The sequence below is a fragment of the Archocentrus centrarchus genome, chromosome 4, assembly GCF_007364275.1.
Source record: "Archocentrus centrarchus isolate MPI-CPG fArcCen1 chromosome 4, fArcCen1, whole genome shotgun sequence".
In the NCBI taxonomy this organism is placed as follows: Eukaryota; Metazoa; Chordata; class Actinopteri; order Cichliformes; family Cichlidae; genus Archocentrus; species Archocentrus centrarchus.
This window is the reverse complement of record NC_044349.1, coordinates 21,592,184-21,607,895: the sequence shown is the minus strand read 5'-3', so window position 1 is coordinate 21,607,895 and position 15,712 is coordinate 21,592,184. Positions and strand designations below refer to the sequence as shown.

At 39.9% G+C, this 15,712-nt stretch overlaps 2 protein-coding genes across 2 annotated transcripts; one reads left to right on the top strand and one right to left on the bottom strand.

The window, feature by feature from the left end:
• Window positions 1–853: 853 nt before the first annotated feature.
• On the top strand, window positions 854–6,945 carry slc1a6 (solute carrier family 1 member 6). The gene is made up of 11 exons (XM_030726948.1): window positions 854–860; window positions 1,488–1,754; window positions 1,857–1,994; window positions 2,418–2,625; window positions 3,422–3,464; window positions 3,673–3,801; window positions 3,915–4,099; window positions 4,302–4,535; window positions 4,934–5,128; window positions 6,335–6,469; window positions 6,747–6,945. The coding sequence occupies exons 2-11, from the start codon at window positions 1,532–1,534 to the stop codon at window positions 6,943–6,945; spliced, it is 1,689 nt and encodes a 562-aa protein (XP_030582808.1). The 5' UTR covers window positions 854–860; window positions 1,488–1,531.
• Window positions 6,946–9,499: 2,554 nt separating this feature from the next.
• On the bottom strand, window positions 9,500–12,743 carry ccl44 (chemokine (C-C motif) ligand 44). Its single transcript, XM_030728419.1, has 5 exons — window positions 12,619–12,743; window positions 11,554–11,683; window positions 10,735–10,882; window positions 10,538–10,616; window positions 9,500–10,439 (listed from the first exon to the last, which is right to left on the bottom strand). The coding sequence occupies exons 1-4, from the start codon at window positions 12,680–12,682 to the stop codon at window positions 10,578–10,580; spliced, it is 381 nt and encodes a 126-aa protein (XP_030584279.1). The 5' UTR covers window positions 12,683–12,743; the 3' UTR covers window positions 9,500–10,439; window positions 10,538–10,577.
• Between the last annotated feature and the right edge of the window lie 2,969 nt (window positions 12,744–15,712).

Below are 15,712 nucleotides of genomic sequence, written 5' to 3'. Positions count from 1 at the left end.
TGAAACTGTGAATAAAATAGTCATTTAAAATAGAAACTCTGTAGTATTTATGTTCATTCACAGCCCAGTCAGCATCTAGATGTTCTGGGAATTGTGTTTTTGCATGTCAACACCAATGAAGAATATAGATTTAAAAAAAAAAAAAAAAGAAACATTAAGCTGACTCACAAATAAAAGTTGCTGGTTGGTTCCAGCCTGGCAAAATTAGCTCATGAGGTTGTGGTGCGGCTTAAGGTCAAATTATGTTTAGCCTTGTTCTACAGTGCATTTCCTTCATTACTTCCGTTTTCCTTTAGTCTTTACTTAGCTCCATGACTGAACATTTTGTTGTCACTCACATCCTAATGTAAATCTGTAGAAACAGACCCTGTTGAAGTGCATAATTAAATGGGGTTATCAGTCCGCTTAAGTACTCCAGACTTAAACCATTATGACAGCATTAGGCATTCGCTCAGATGTAAACACACGTTTATAAACAGGGAGTCTGAATTGTGCTTTGTGAGCACTCAGAAGTGGGTCATCTCTTTGCCTGTTTAGTTATGGCTTTTTTACAGTGTGTCTGTGATGTATAGACTGATGTGAACCTCATAAAATCAAAGAGTAAATTCAGCTTTTGGAGATCATACATAAAGTGTTTATCCCTGGAAAAGATTGATGGTGTGTGAGCTCAAAGTGTTTATATTAGATGTAAAGGATAAACAGATGAAGAGGTTGCCTGTATATTTTATGATCCCCTAAATGTGGGACTTCAGGTCTGTTTACAGCAGTTGGATAAGAGGAAACAATGTAGCCTAGTTAGATAAGAGGAAGTAAGAGCAGCAACCACGTGCTGCACACACACACAGAGGGAAGGGAAAACGGTAAGACTGCAGCTCATTACCAATTTTAAGTTTTAGTCCATTTTATAGTTTTTTTTCTATTTAAACATATAAAAAAATGATCAAAGCAAAGCTTATGAAATACACAGCTCATATCTGCTTACTTGGTTCAGGACTAAACTGGCACATAGTCCAGCTTTGGCTGCAATCACAAAACCAGAACTATGCTTGCAGTCTGCCTCATTTCAAGGTGATAAGGTATATTTCAGGGTGTATATGTGTCTGTTTGTTTTTTGACAAATTAGACAAATAGGCCATAAGTTTAACATGTCAGCATGTTAAACTTACCCAACTCTGTTACCAACGTTAGGTACCCTTCAGGGGTTACTTGGTTCAGACTTTCTCTCTAATTATGTGTAATTTGTAATCCTAAACAGGTGCTTCAGTCTTTCACACAGCAGCATTTTATATGACTTTTCCTTTTGTTTACTACTATTTTTTGTCATGTTTTTCCCCCTTTTGAACAACGCTGATGTGTGGGGGTATTCTGTGAATGTCTTTAAGGCATGCCGCCCACTATACTACTCTACCTGCCATAAACAGCACATAAGAAAAACTTAATGTTTAACAGATTATTTCTCTCCACATCTGCCTCTTTCTTTTGATTAGTTTCACACGAGACCTGCCTCCTGGACCAGGTGCTGGAGCTTATTATGAATGAGAAGCCTCCTACCAGTGCTAGCCTTTTCCTAAACGAGGATACAGAAAAACCACCCCTGCCAGACAGAGTAGACCTAAGGAGACGCTTATGCAGGGTTATGGAGAGGAGAGCCAGCAGCATGAAGGAGAGGATGAGCTCCATCAGCAAGGCCAGCGTCAAGGGTTTCCTGAAGAGGAACTTGTTTGTTTTGTTCACCATCGCTGCCGTGGCTCTGGGTGAGTAAAAAAGAAGTTTTGACGGAGGTTTATCGCAGTTTTTTCAGCAACTACTCTTTTTTGCTTTTATATGTGTGCCTGTGAATGCATTTTCTTTGCCAGGTGTAATCCTGGGCTTTGCTCTGCGCCCCTACAACCTTTCCCAGAGGGACATCAAGTACTTTTCCTTTCCTGGGGAGCTCCTAATGAGAATGCTGAAGATGCTGGTGCTGCCTCTAATTGTCTCCAGTCTGATCACAGGTAATGAGCACTGACAAACACATTTTATTTTCCCACCCTGTTTCAGCAGATTACTGTCTAGATCAGGGGTGGGCAATCCCAGGCGTCGAGGGCCAGTGTCCTGCAGGTTTTAGATGTGTCCCTGATCCAACACACCTGAATCAAATGGCTGAATTACCTCCTCAGTATGCAGTCAAGTTCTCCAGAGTCCTGCTAATGACTTCTATATGTGATTCAGGTGTGTTGGCTCAGGAACACATCTAAAACATGCAGGACACTGGCCCTCGAGGCCTGGAGTTGCCCACCCCTGGTCTAGATCCTGAAATGATACCATTGTAGGCTTCGGTATTTACCAGCCAGCTGTTTCTAGAATTCCTTTAAAAACAAATCTAAACTCACATCAAACAAACTGTATCCTCAGAAAAAAAATGTCCTCTGTCTCAGGTATTTCCTCCTTGGACAGTAAAGCATCAGGTAAGATGGGTATGCGTGCAGTGGTCTACTACATGGTGACCACGCTGATTGCTGTGTTTATTGGCATTGTGATCGTCATCGTCATCCAGCCGGGGAAAGGGAGCAGGGACAGCCCTGTGGCCACTGGCGGAAATATTGAACCAGTTCAGGCTACCGATGCCTTTCTGGATCTCATCAGGTAACAACTTCGAAACTTGACTCATTTGTTAAGTTACACAATGTTTCCACATAGAGTCAAAGTTCATATTCAGAGTTCTTTAACAAGAGTGTCAAGAGATGGATTAAAAGACTGATACCAGTCTTATTTCTGTCTGTTAAATATGAAGCTACAGCCAGCCAGCTACACACACTAACTATATACAGTAACACTAACTGGTAGCAGCAACACAGTGGCTGTAAAATAAATAATAAGTAAAAAATAAAGTAAGGTGGCTGGGGCTGGGAGATGTTATGTCATGGGAAGGTTATTGTGCGAAGGGTTGAGGATTAGAAAGTTGGAAAGGAGATGGATTTATTTGAAGACTGTGTGTGTGTGTGGGGGCAGCGGATTAAAATCTAGTGTCCTGGGTAGCAGAAGAGAGAGAGTTCAACATTTCTGACTTTTAGAATCATAATAATTTACAAAGAAAACTTAATGTTCTTTTCAATGTGACCTGATGGATTGAGCCTGTAAAGTTATCAGTAAAGTGTTTACTGAAGAGGCAGAGTAAGGAAGCTGAGGCCTTTCCCATAGACTCCTCCCATAGAAGAGTCGCCCCCTGCTGGTTATTAAAAAGAATTATGATTTGAGGCACTCAGGCACTGAGTGGCGTGCCTGCGTGCGTAGTTGACATTTGTAAGAGCTGTTTCAATCTTGGTATCCAACGTTCACTGAGTGTTTTTCTGCAAATATTAATTGATATTAAATCATATTAATTTCTTCATAGGCTTTGTGCGCTTTGGCTCATTTGGTCTTTGCTTTGCTTTTATTCCAGGAACATGTTCCCCCCTAATCTGGTAGAAGCCTGCTTTAAGCAGGTAAGGTTTTGTTTTCATCCCAGTCATGGTTCATATCTTATTCATAAAAAGACACTTTATTACTTTTAAAAAAGCAAAAGCTCCTCAAATGTCTTAACTGCCATCTTTTATGTCTAAATCTAGATCAACAAAAATGTATTAAATCACATTTATTGCTGTGTAACTTCTTTAAAAACATAACTTGTAGATATTTTCATGTCTCTTGCAGTATAAAACAGTGTACAAGAAGACTGTTCACACAAGGAACGTGACTTTGACCCTGAACCTCACCAACTCTCTGAATGTGACTGATTCTGACTTGAGCATGAACCTGAGCAGGGTGCTGCATACAATACAGGTGGGTGTCAGAGGTCTTCTAATTCTAAAAAGATCCTCAAGTGGAGGTTCAATACCATGATAAAGAAAACTGCAGCATGGATTCATTTACGTGCACAATATTTTCTGCCACAGGAGACGGTGGAGGAAATCGTGCCCATGTCTGGCTCCTCAGGTGGAGTAAATGCTCTGGGTCTGGTGGTCTTTTCCATGTGCTTTGGTCTGGTCATTGGCAACATGAAACAGCAGGGCCAGCCTCTTAGAGACTTCTTTGACTGCCTGAATGAAGCCATCATGAGGCTGGTGGCCATCATCATCTGGTTAGTAAAAACTCACTTTCAGTTTAGTGAGTAAAATGTGCATGTCACCACTGGTAGATACATTTTTTTGTTTATCATTACGAACTTATATGAAGAAGTTTTACTATGATAAGTAAAGATTTTGAGTAGACTTAACTGAACCATTACCATTATATTGTGTTTACATTCTCCTTTTTCCAAATGCATACATTTCACCTTGCAGGTATGCTCCAGTAGGTATCCTGTTCCTGATTGCTGGGAAAATTGTGGAGATGAAGGATCTGGCAGAAGTGGGCGGTCAGTTGGGAATGTACACTGTATCTGTCATTGTGGGTCTCCTCATCCATGGCCTCTTTGTCCTGCCAATGCTTTATTTCCTGGTGACCAGGAAGAATCCCTACAGCTTTATTGGCGGCCTGCTGCAGGCACTCATCACTGCTTTGGGAACCTCCTCCAGGTAAGCCTCTGAGTAATTCAGGCATCTCACCATTAGAAGCACCGTGTTACTTCTTTGTGTTTAGTAGCATATGTATAATATAGTGCAGGGGTGGGGAACTCCAGCCCTCGAGAGCCGGTGTCCTGCAGGTTTTAGATGTGTCCCTGATCCAGCACACCTGAATCACATATAGAAGTCATTAGCAGGACTCTGGAGAACTTGACTGCAGACTGAGGAGGTAATTCAGTCATTTGAGTCAGGCGTGCTGGATCAGGGACACATCTAAAACCTGCAGGACACCGGCTCTCGAGGCCTGGAGTTCCCTACCCCTGATATAGTGGTATCAGAGCTCAGTTCAGGCTCTGCTCATGTTAGTAGTAATGTTAACATGTGGTGCGTCTCACCTTGTCTGCTTCGAGCTCTGCTACCCTGCCCATCACCTTCCGCTGTCTCGAAGAAAACAACCATGTGGATAAACGAGTGACACGCTTTGTCCTTCCTGTTGGCGCCACCATCAACATGGATGGCACCGCCCTCTACGAGGCTGTGGCAGCCATCTTTATTGCTCAAGTCAATGGCATGGACCTAAACTTTGGTCAGATTCTCACCATCAGGTAACACTACTTTGGTTTTGGTAGTTCTGGTTTATATTTATAGACTGTATATAAAAGATGGACATAGCCAGTGTGGTGCCACCGACTGGACTGTGATGCTTTGAAGCCTCGATGTTACCATTTTGGCTGCCGCTGCGCTGGATTTTTAGAGTCAGAAATGGCCATATTTAGAGCAGAGACTAGAGAGTCTGATGTAATTTAGTAGGGTGTATCCATAGACTCTGTAGGTACATTGCACAGACACCTACGCTCATTGGACACTTTATCAGGTACACCATGCTAGCACTCAGTTGAGCTCCCTTTTGCCACCCAGAAAATGGGTAATGTGGCCATAAAGGGATGGACATGGTCAGCAACAACACTCCAGAAGACTGTGGCGTTTAAATTACGCTCAGTTGGTAGTGAGGGCTCCAAAGAATTTATCCCCCACACTATTACACCACCAGCAGCCTGAACTGGTGATACAAGGCAGGATGGATCAATTCCTTCATTTTTACACCAAATTCTGACCCTACTATCTGAATGTCACAGCAGAAATTGAGGCTTGTCAGACCAGGCAACATTTTTTCCAATCTTCTATTGTCCAAGTTTGGTGAGCCCATAAGAATTGTAGCCTTTAGCCTCAGTTTCCTGTTTTTAGCTGACAGGTAGATATTTGCTTTAACAAGCAGTTGAATAGGTGTAGCTTAAAAAGTGGGGAGTGAGTTTAAGTTAAGTGCATTTGGCTGCTCCCTTTTTCACAAGGGGTTGCCACAGCAGATAGCTCAGCATTTTTAATTTTGCATATTTTTATGCCGAATGCCCAAACACACACACACATCTTTTCCACAGTTCATCCCTCTTTCTCATACAGGCCAGGGATTCTTAGTATTATTGTTACTGAGTAATCTTATGTCTACAGTTGTATCTGGAATGATAGATTGTTTACTCCATGCACCTGGTCAGGCTTTTTATATTTAGACAAGGAGTTCTTTTGTGTAAGTGAGAGGGTAATACGCATGTAAACATATTAAAAGTATGCTTCTTATATTATTAATATTAGACAAGAATGTGTAATACAGTTTATAGAACATATGGTAGTGGCAGTGTTCCTCATGTGCTTTTATCACTCTACTATGCCCACCAGCATTGCACATGTGCTGTTTGTTTGTTTCCCTTTATTAAATGTATTCACTCTCCTCTCCATCCCTCCCACCGCCCACTCAGTATCACAGCAACGGCTGCCAGCATCGGAGCAGCAGGCATTCCTCAGGCTGGCCTGGTTACCATGGTGATTGTATTGACATCGGTGGGACTGCCCACGGAGGACATAACGCTGATCATCGCTGTGGATTGGTTCCTGTGAGTTCCCACTAAATGTCAGCTTGATGGGGATTGGTCTGGCATTGTGCCAACCTAAATGTCATTGTAAAGCTTCAGAGAGCCCAGAGGTCCCACAACTACAAAGGTTATCGTTGCATAATGCAGAGTGATGGATAAGAGAGCCTACAAGTGGTTACATTCCATCCATCCATCAATCCTTCCATCCATCCATCCATGGATTCATTTGCTTCCGCTTATATGCAATAATGTTTTGCTCCATCTCAGTTATCTGATTGTTCCTCTTTCATCACTCCAGGGACCGTTTGCGTACCACAACGAATGTCCTGGGCGACTCCCTCGGGGCCGGCATCTTGGAGCATCTTTCGCGCAAAGAGCTGCAGAATCAGGACGCTGAGGTGCGCAACTCTGTGATCGAGGAGAATGAGAAACCCTACCAGCTTATTTGCCAGGAAAATGACATAGTCAATCATCTCAACAGTGAAACCACAATGTGAAAGGGACTGAAGATACAGAAACATTAAGTAGAGGGTTGCGATGCAATGAGGCAGTGATGGTCCCAGAGAAAATAACTTTTGGTCAACTGAGCCAGTGCTTGAAATACATAAAGTTCTCTGAGAAATGAGACAAAGCGATGCCTGTCCTGGGGCAGCTTGATGACAGAAACTAAAGTACACGTGCTGTTTGGGAGCATTGCGTGTTCATTTTTCTCAGTTGCTTCAACATATAAAACAGTTCAAACCCATCAAATAATTTCTGATCCATACCAAACTTTTCAACTTGAAAACACAGTAAACTTAGAGAGAAATGGTACCAGTCATGAAGTAAACCAGCTAGTTTTGTCAGTCTTGTGAATTTATTCTTTAGATTTTGCCCAATTCTCCTGCATGACTACACATTCTTCTTTGGAAACATCCATTTTTGTCATTCTAATAGACTACCTCTAATAGGACTGAGCTATTGAGTTTCTACAGCACTACACAAAAATAGAGCTCAGATGGATGTAAACACATGAGCAGCAGTATTGTTTCCTTCCTGTTTTTAACTTTGCACTCTTTTAAGTTTGCTTACAAGGTGTTTTTGTAAAACTCTGACTGTTAAACACTGAGTGAAAAGGAAACTGCTACTATTGTATTGTGTTATGGTTGATATATTTTAAATGACTTTGTAGAATGTTTTTCCACCCAGTGCTTTCTTATAGATATTTGTGTGTATTTCTTGTATTTATTTGGTGCTATGTGGGCACAGGACTGTAATACAAAGGAGTAATTTCACAGAAAGAGCTGCAGTACTGAAGGTGTTTATATTCTCTCCCTTTTATCTCTCTTTCTTTGCTGGTGACAGCAGTGTGTTTTAACATCAGTACACATTTACAGCAGCCTGTTTGTGTTTTCTGTATTATGTGTTATATTATCTATTCAACATGTAATAAGATTTTTGGTATATTTTGATTGGACTGTTGCAGGTTACTGAGTTTTATTGATGGCTTTGTGGTAAATTACAATAAAGACAAACTGTGAATGCTTTGAGAGTGTACACAGTTGTTAGGTGTTGTGCATAACTGTAAAAGTGCTCATATGGATACATACATGATTCAGTTGTCTGACTTTGCTCCAGTAATGCAGATTAAGAGGTTTGAGTTTTTGTTTCCAGCTTAAAATTCTGAAGGAGCAGCAGCTCAGCATGTTGATGGACAGCGTGTGAAAAATGTGATAAATAAATGTCTCAGGAACTGAAATGAACTGTGATTCTCATTATTGTGATTGTGGCTACCCCTTGTGGAAGATATCCTCTTCTCCTGAAACTCTAAGCTGCTCTCTGTTATATGAAAAAGACGTTTCAAACAGATAACGGGTGAATTATTTTTTATTGCAAAAATTTCATCTAAATGTGTATCTAAATGTTTTAGATAAAAACTTATAGTTAGATTTAACAATCCCTGGCTATGTTGCTATAAGCATTACAGGAGACTTATCATGACTTACCAAGTGCTGCTCATGAGGCATTGTCCAATCACTGAGGTTCTCTTTCTAATATTCTCTCAGTAGCTTTATAAGTATGTGGATATAAATTGATCTATTGGGCAAATCAATAACACCTGTGATGGTGCTAAAATATTAAGTTACTACATCCTTGGGGGAGACATAAATATTGGTACATAATTTCTTTGCAATCCATCTAAAGTGTCACCAAAGCAACAAATATGAACAAAGGTGATTTTATAGGAAAAAAATCAATGTAGAAATCAGTGATGAAAACATGACATAATTTACAGGCTCATGTGCAGCCCCGTGTCCTGTAGCAGATTTAGTACATGGAAAGCAGTGCTGAACAAGAGTTTTTAGAAAATCGCAACACGTGTGTGTGTGTGTGGGGGGGGTTCTTTAGTAAAAATTATAACGCTGCTTTATTCATGCTATAGTTGTATTAAAAAAAAAAAGCATATTTAAAGTACCTAAAGTAAACATACTCATTATGGCACTTTTCAGAAACATATATGTTATACTGGATCAAAATTATTGATTCCCTGAATGTTGTAGTTGTTGATAATTACTTCTATATTGCTGGGTAGCTCATTCTATATTAGATTAGATTCAACTTTATTATCATTGTACACAAGTATACAACGAAAAGTACGTTCCAGAACACCCATCCAAGAGACAGGTGTCTGCGGTCATGCAGCAGCTATACAGGCGCTACTGTAATCTATAATAATGTCTATGATCTGCAAAATAAAAACTAACTAAAGCTTTAAAATAAATAGTACAGAATTCAAAGTACAATAATTGCACTGCCCTCTACATTGGAAATGACCATGTCAGTAAAGTCTAATAAAATGAATGTCTGTGCAGAAGTTCAACCATTGTTGTAAGATGTTTCACTCTGTATCAAACAGATCAACTTCAAACCACATCAGTTGCATACTGGAGTAAGCAATGCGCTCATATCACACACACACACACACACACACACACACACACACACACACACACACACACACACACACACACACACACACACAAGATAAAAAAAAAAACACTGCAGCCCTTCTAGTTATTTCAGATTAATTTATAAAATTGTTCACTTGAGATACTGTGTTTTGATATACAGTGCTTTCTCCTACAATACAATGCTTGTGTGTTTCACACACAATCGAGCCCTCTAAGTTTTAACAGCCTGGCCATGTGGTGAATTGAATCATGAACACTTTGGCATAGTTTAGTGACACACTACTGTGGAAATGATATGAAATGTAAACTCCAAATAGATATTTAGATGTGTCGTTGGTGCCTGAGGGCCTGGTGTTAGACTCGCATTTCATACAGGATTTACTAACACTCAATTTACAAAATGGACAAAATATTAGGAACTCTGCTCTTGAGGTATGTGACAGTGATGGTTGAATTCAGGTGAAATATTCACTCTGATTCAACTTTGATTTTACAAATACTCAAATATAGCCTGAAGAGTTGTAAACCATACCACTAGAGACATGTTTCCCAATATTCTGCGCGCTCAGTGTACTGTAACAAAATCCTATCTACTTTACTGTATGAAGTGTCATTACACATTTATGGTATACAAGTCACAAATAACCATAAGAGTATCTTGGTGATATATAACATTAATATCACTGCTCATTTCATTACAACTGTTTCACTGATTTCATATCAGTCATGAGTAGTTATGCTTTTATAGAGGGAGATACTTTCAGGCAGACTCTGGCAAATAACAGTATAAGCCATTAAAAAAAAAAAAAAAATCTTTGCAACATATCTTACAAATAACACCCCTTTGTTGAGACTGTTCCAGCCACATACTGGGAGTATTTCAAACAGAGTTCATTCTTAAATATCTAAATATGTATTGCTGCCCAGGTCCAGTCCCAGGGAGACAGATAGTGTAGATAGAGAGAAAGAGACACAAGATGATTGGAGAGTCAGCAAGCTTTGCCGTGTAAAAAAGACAAGTTGCTGAAAGGTTACTTGGCCTGTACATGGGAAGACAACAACAACAACAAAATCCTGGATGAGACTCAGTCTGTATACTAAGTTTGTATGAGTATAAACATACAAAACAGAGTCTTACTTATGACTCCAACTTTTCCTCTATGTTTGATGGTGCTCCATCACTCCACACTGAGAACCGCCCAGTGGTCCTTCTTGACCTGATGACATGGAAATCATGACTTTGTAGCATGGCTTACTTTCATCTCACCAAGTTGACTTTATTACATCTGAAGCATAGTATACAGTAAAGTGGCTGTGTAGTAGGTTGTGTCTGACCTCTGACATGACAGGCAGATTGTCATCAGGAAGGAGCCACATGGTTCGGCGGGCCTTGGTTCTCTGTCTCTGGAGGAGCTTTCTCAGCAACCTCTTCACCTTCCGATCTCTGGGGTCTGCACACTTCACCGCCTTCTTCGTGTACAGACTATGAAAAATAAATGCCAATTATGTTTACACAACACAGAGTGACAGTACAAAGATGTGCTGAACACACAAGAAAAAGGATGGAAACATTCAGATTTTAATGTGCTGTTGTGAAAAGGAGAATGTGATGTAGATGCAGATCTACAAAGGTGTGTATATATATATATATATATAGAATATATACTATAAGATGATAAAGAGTGAATTTTGTATTTTTGTCTCCCCAGTAAAGCAAAGAACAAATTGTGATCCCTTTGTGAACAAAAAGGAAACTCTTAAATCTAATGAATGAGAATTCAGTGTTTTTGTTAATTGGGCCACATGAAAAAGCAAGCTCTTCATTCCCCAGCTTCATCAGATTTCTCTGACCTGCTGGAAACAATAGATATCACAATGTAGTTTACTTAACTAAACCCTGCTTTTCTGACTGACTAGCTGCAGCAGAGCTCAGCTGGCTCAGAAGGTATTTTCAGATTGCTTGTTATTCCCACATATTTCCTTTTTTACTTCCCTGGCAATTACAGCTCCGAGCCCTGCCATAACAACATGACCTGGAAAGATGGCAATGCCTCTCAGCCCAGCTCTGCCCTCCTCTAACGAGAGGCATATTTTCCATTCCTGCAGATTGCTGTGTGCTCTTTAGCTCCAGGAGTGGATAGTTGAAATACTTGCATGATGGCTTGTATACTGCAGTCGGGCCCCTCCGTCTGCACCTCAAACCGCAACACATCTTTGGTACGCACCTTGCCGTGGGAGTATAGCATGCAACACTGGACATCCTTCTGCATCTGCACACCTATAGCTGGGGAAATAAAACAGGCAAAGAAAGACAAAATGAGTCACTCAAACAAAAGCAAATTGCCAGAATGACAGTGAAGTTTCAGGTGTTTCACGTCTGTGATTATATTTCAGATTTACATACTTTTTGAGGCCATGTTAGAGTGAAAACAAGATACTAATGCAACATCATGCAAGTCAGAAAAGTTTAAGCTAATACATATTATTATAGATTATCAAACCCTAAATCTAAGCATTCACAGTCATGGACTTCACAAAAAGTGAAGTCCATGTTCTGATATTAGCAAAGGCCGAAGCAGATTATTTTGCACATGCCTGACAAATGCACATAGTCACATATGGACACACATATACACACTAGAATGCCAGAGTAATTACAATGGCATCCCATTGTGCTGAGAAACATACAACCATGCCAGTGAAATGGGAGAAAGTGAGAGAAAAAGAGGGGTGTTTGTTTGTGTGTAAGGTATGCCATGACGTCTCTTCGTGCAAAGCAAAATCTGTAAACAACTGAAAGTGTGATGCGAGGCAGCCGGACCGATAGGAGCTGTAAAATAGGACAGTGCTGCTTTTTTATGCCACAAATGATTTTGAAGCCATCCTCAGGCACGTCAGTGCACTTCCAGCGCTTTGACTACATTTCAGAAAACAGACCAGACTACACGATCACGCGGGCTGAGCCCTGACACAGTTGCTTTCTTTTCTGTGTGTGTGTGTGTGTGTTTGATGTGATTTCTTGTCCTCCTGCGTTCTGCTCCTCTGTTTACATCCATGCCTCCCTCCCTGCTGCTCCTGCTGCTGCTATCCCTTTTTCCCTCTTCTTTCCTTTTCTGTCTTCGCCATCGCTGTCTGTGCTAGAGTGTCCACCTGCAGGGTGCATGCAAGCCATGCAACAAACACACACAAGCACACACAGAAAGTATGGTTGTGTCCTACCTTCTACAGATGCCAAGAGGATAACAGTCAGAGAGATAACAGTCAACATCTGCAGCATGAACATGATGAGGCTGGCAGAGGAGGAGAGGAGAGGAGGATAATCTACTCTGTCACCTCTCCCTTTATGGCTGCCTCTCTTATATTACTCCCTCCCTCTCTTTATACCTCCCTGCCCATCTCGCACTCACTCACTTTTACCACCTCTCTTATTTTTTTGTCTTGTTTTTTGTCTTTTTTCTGTCTTTACTCATTTTCATTCTCATGCTCAACTAAACTCCCGCCCTCTTTTTCTTTCACATTCATCTCACCTCTCCCTCATTTCTCCCTTCTAGTCTCCTCACTCAAGATGCCAGGCCTGATTTATTTCATTTAGGGTGTTAAATTAATCCTTCATGCCTTTTTCATTCCTTTACTGCATTTTTCTCATTCAGGACTAAAATAGATCAAAGGCGAGTTATCAAGAAGTATTAACAACGTGGCATTTAAAATTAATGCCCATGATAAGTCCAATTTTTTTCTACAAAATGATTACCAAATGTTTATACAGCCTCTATAAGAAGCAGTGATGTCTGACTAGAGAGTAAAGTTTGTTTACTTTTTATGTTTAATGTCCCTTTATCTGCTCATTTTGAAAAGCACTGTTCCACAAAGTTTGGTACTTGGGCTTTTCTTTTCATTTTTCATGCTAAGGTATTTTTTTCTAAATAAATTACCTTTCTGTGTTGATGATGCACCACTGTAAGCATTCATGTATAAAAAAATAAAATAAAAAAAGAAAGTACACCCACTGTCAATTTTAAGATTTTACATATCAGGACATAATAAAACAACCATCTGGTCTTTAACAGGTCTTAAAATTTGGTAAACAGGACTTCAGATAAACTATTACACATTGTCATTATTTATTTAACAACAACTAAATACAGCTTTCATGCTTCCATGGGAATTAAGAAGGTAAGTGGCAGCCAGGTGCTGCTAATCAAATGCACTTCATTAACTGATCACCAGCAAGTGTGACCACCTCTACAAAAGCTACAAAGAGCTACATTTCAGACTACAGGCCTCAGTTAGTATGGGAAATGTTAAAGTTCATGACAGCACAATTAGAAAACCTGAACAAGTACTCTATGTGGGAAAGTGACAGGGAAAAAGGCTTCTGTCTAAAAACAAAACTTTGCAGCACAGCTTAGTTCTAAAGTTGCAAACCACAAGACTTCTGGAACAATGTCCTTTGGACAGATGAGGACAAAATTTGGTCCATAGCACCACATTTGACAAAAACCAAATACAGCACATCAGCGTAAACACCTCCACTGTCAAGCACGGTGGTGGAGAGGTGATGATTTCAGGTTGTTTTGCAGCCACAGGACCTAGGCACCTTGCAGTCACTGAATCGATGTATACCAAAGTATTTTAGAGTCAAATGTGGTTCATCAGTCCATCTGAGTCCATCTTGGCCCAAAGTTAGGTCATGCAACAGGAGAATGATCCCAAGTGCAGCAGCAAATCTACAACAATGGCTGAAAAAGAAGAAAATCAAAGCGTTGCAATGGCCCAGCCAAAGTCCAGACTTTGATAGGAACTTAGTCAGTCTAGCAACAATGTGAAACCATTCTGAAGACTTTTAATTCTAGTCTGTGTTTTCTTACTATTATTTCATTTGTGTGCCTTGGCTCATGCCACTGCACCCTTGTCACCAAGCAAATCTAATAAATTTACCCAATAAAGTAATTCAGATGTTTGAAAATATGTCCCAAATGTTTTCGCAGTCTCTCCTTGTCTACCCATAAATCATAGTAAAACTTTGTTTCAGTTACTTTGTTTCAATAACCAAACACCACAAGAATACGCCGGAGGCATTATTTTAGCATATCCCCACATCCATTACAGAGAGACTTCAACAGAAAACAACATCAGGTTCTAATTATACACACAGGAACCAGAGAAACTGATGTAGGCCTGCATCTGTTTCAGGAAGATATTCCTTTGAACTGGCCTTGTGATAGAGGAAAATGACAAACACACTATGTCAAAGTGCGATTAAGCTGCCAACAACAACATTGTATAAAGTGATCAATCAAAGGCTGGATTAGGTATGATAGGTGCATGGGGCTGAAGGTCTTTAATGTGCATGGAAACCTAATAACTTGAGCAATAATTCTTCTTATTAAGAACTTTCACAGTTGTGTATCAGTCTGCTCTTCCCGATAATACACAGACAACATATCACAGTAGGATTGCTTGTCTCACACGCCAAGAAGTGTTTGACTGTCCCCCACCTTAACCACATAAGTTAATTGTTTAATTTGAGGTTTTTGTTTTTTTTAATTAACTTTAAACGAAAATTAAAAACCTTTATAAAAGAGACATCAGGGGGAAAAGTGAAAAAGATGCCAAAAATCACAATTAAAAAATGTCTTTGGACTCATGTAAACCTGGAAGTTGCAATTCATAGTTGGCACCATCCACTGTGTCAAAATTTATGTGAATAGAAATTGCAGTAATCATTTCTAGGTGTGTGTGTCTGTGCGTGCGGAGTTATTCTGTTACATCTTTAGGGAAACATCACCTGTTTGTTCAAAAGCCATCAAGTCTTCCCAGACTGGCAACTAATGAGCAAACATGGATTGCATGTGTTTCAATTTTTAAATGTCAAAGATAAATGCATCAGCTCTCGTGGCTGTATTTTATTCTGATCTGCTATGGCATGTTATTCTTGCTGGATTGACACCAAAGTCTGACATTCATAGTCGATGGTTTGGGAAGATGAAAGGGCTTCAGCTGACATGGTGCCTTGTTATTTAGGTTTGGCCATGTATCTGCAGGGAGAAACATGAAATATTATCAAACAAAGCTGACAGAGGAATGTAATGTACATTGTTCTCATTGTGTTTTGATGTGACTTAAAAAACTGTTTTGTGAATCTGCTACAACAGAGCCACTAAATAATCATACAGATATTATAAGGGGGGAAATGTGTTATTTATTTTTTATTTTTTTCATTGTTGCAGAAATTCAACTTACAAACTCAAGCACATTGAACTTCATTAGCTTAAATACTCTAGATTGACTGTACTTTAGAAAAAACTGCACT

Coding starts and splice junctions, on each gene's coding strand:
- slc1a6 (XM_030726948.1), top strand. CDS start 1,532: ATGAATGAGAAGCCTCCTACCAGTGCTAGCCTTTTCCTAAACGAGGAT. Junction 3,465..3,672: donor TAGAAGCCTGCTTTAAGCAG/GTAAGGTTTTGT, acceptor TGTCTCTTGCAG/TATAAAACAGTGTACAAGAA. Junction 5,129..6,334: donor GGTCAGATTCTCACCATCAG/GTAACACTACTT, acceptor CCGCCCACTCAG/TATCACAGCAACGGCTGCCA.
- ccl44 (XM_030728419.1), bottom strand. CDS start 12,682: ATGTTCATGCTGCAGATGTTGACTGTTATCTCTCTGACTGTTATCCTC. Junction 11,684..12,618: donor CCTCTTGGCATCTGTAGAAG/GTAGGACACAAC, acceptor TTATTTCCCCAG/CTATAGGTGTGCAGATGCAG. Junction 10,883..11,553: donor TGCAGTATACAAGCCATCAT/GCAAGTATTTCA, acceptor TATTTTTCATAG/TCTGTACACGAAGAAGGCGG.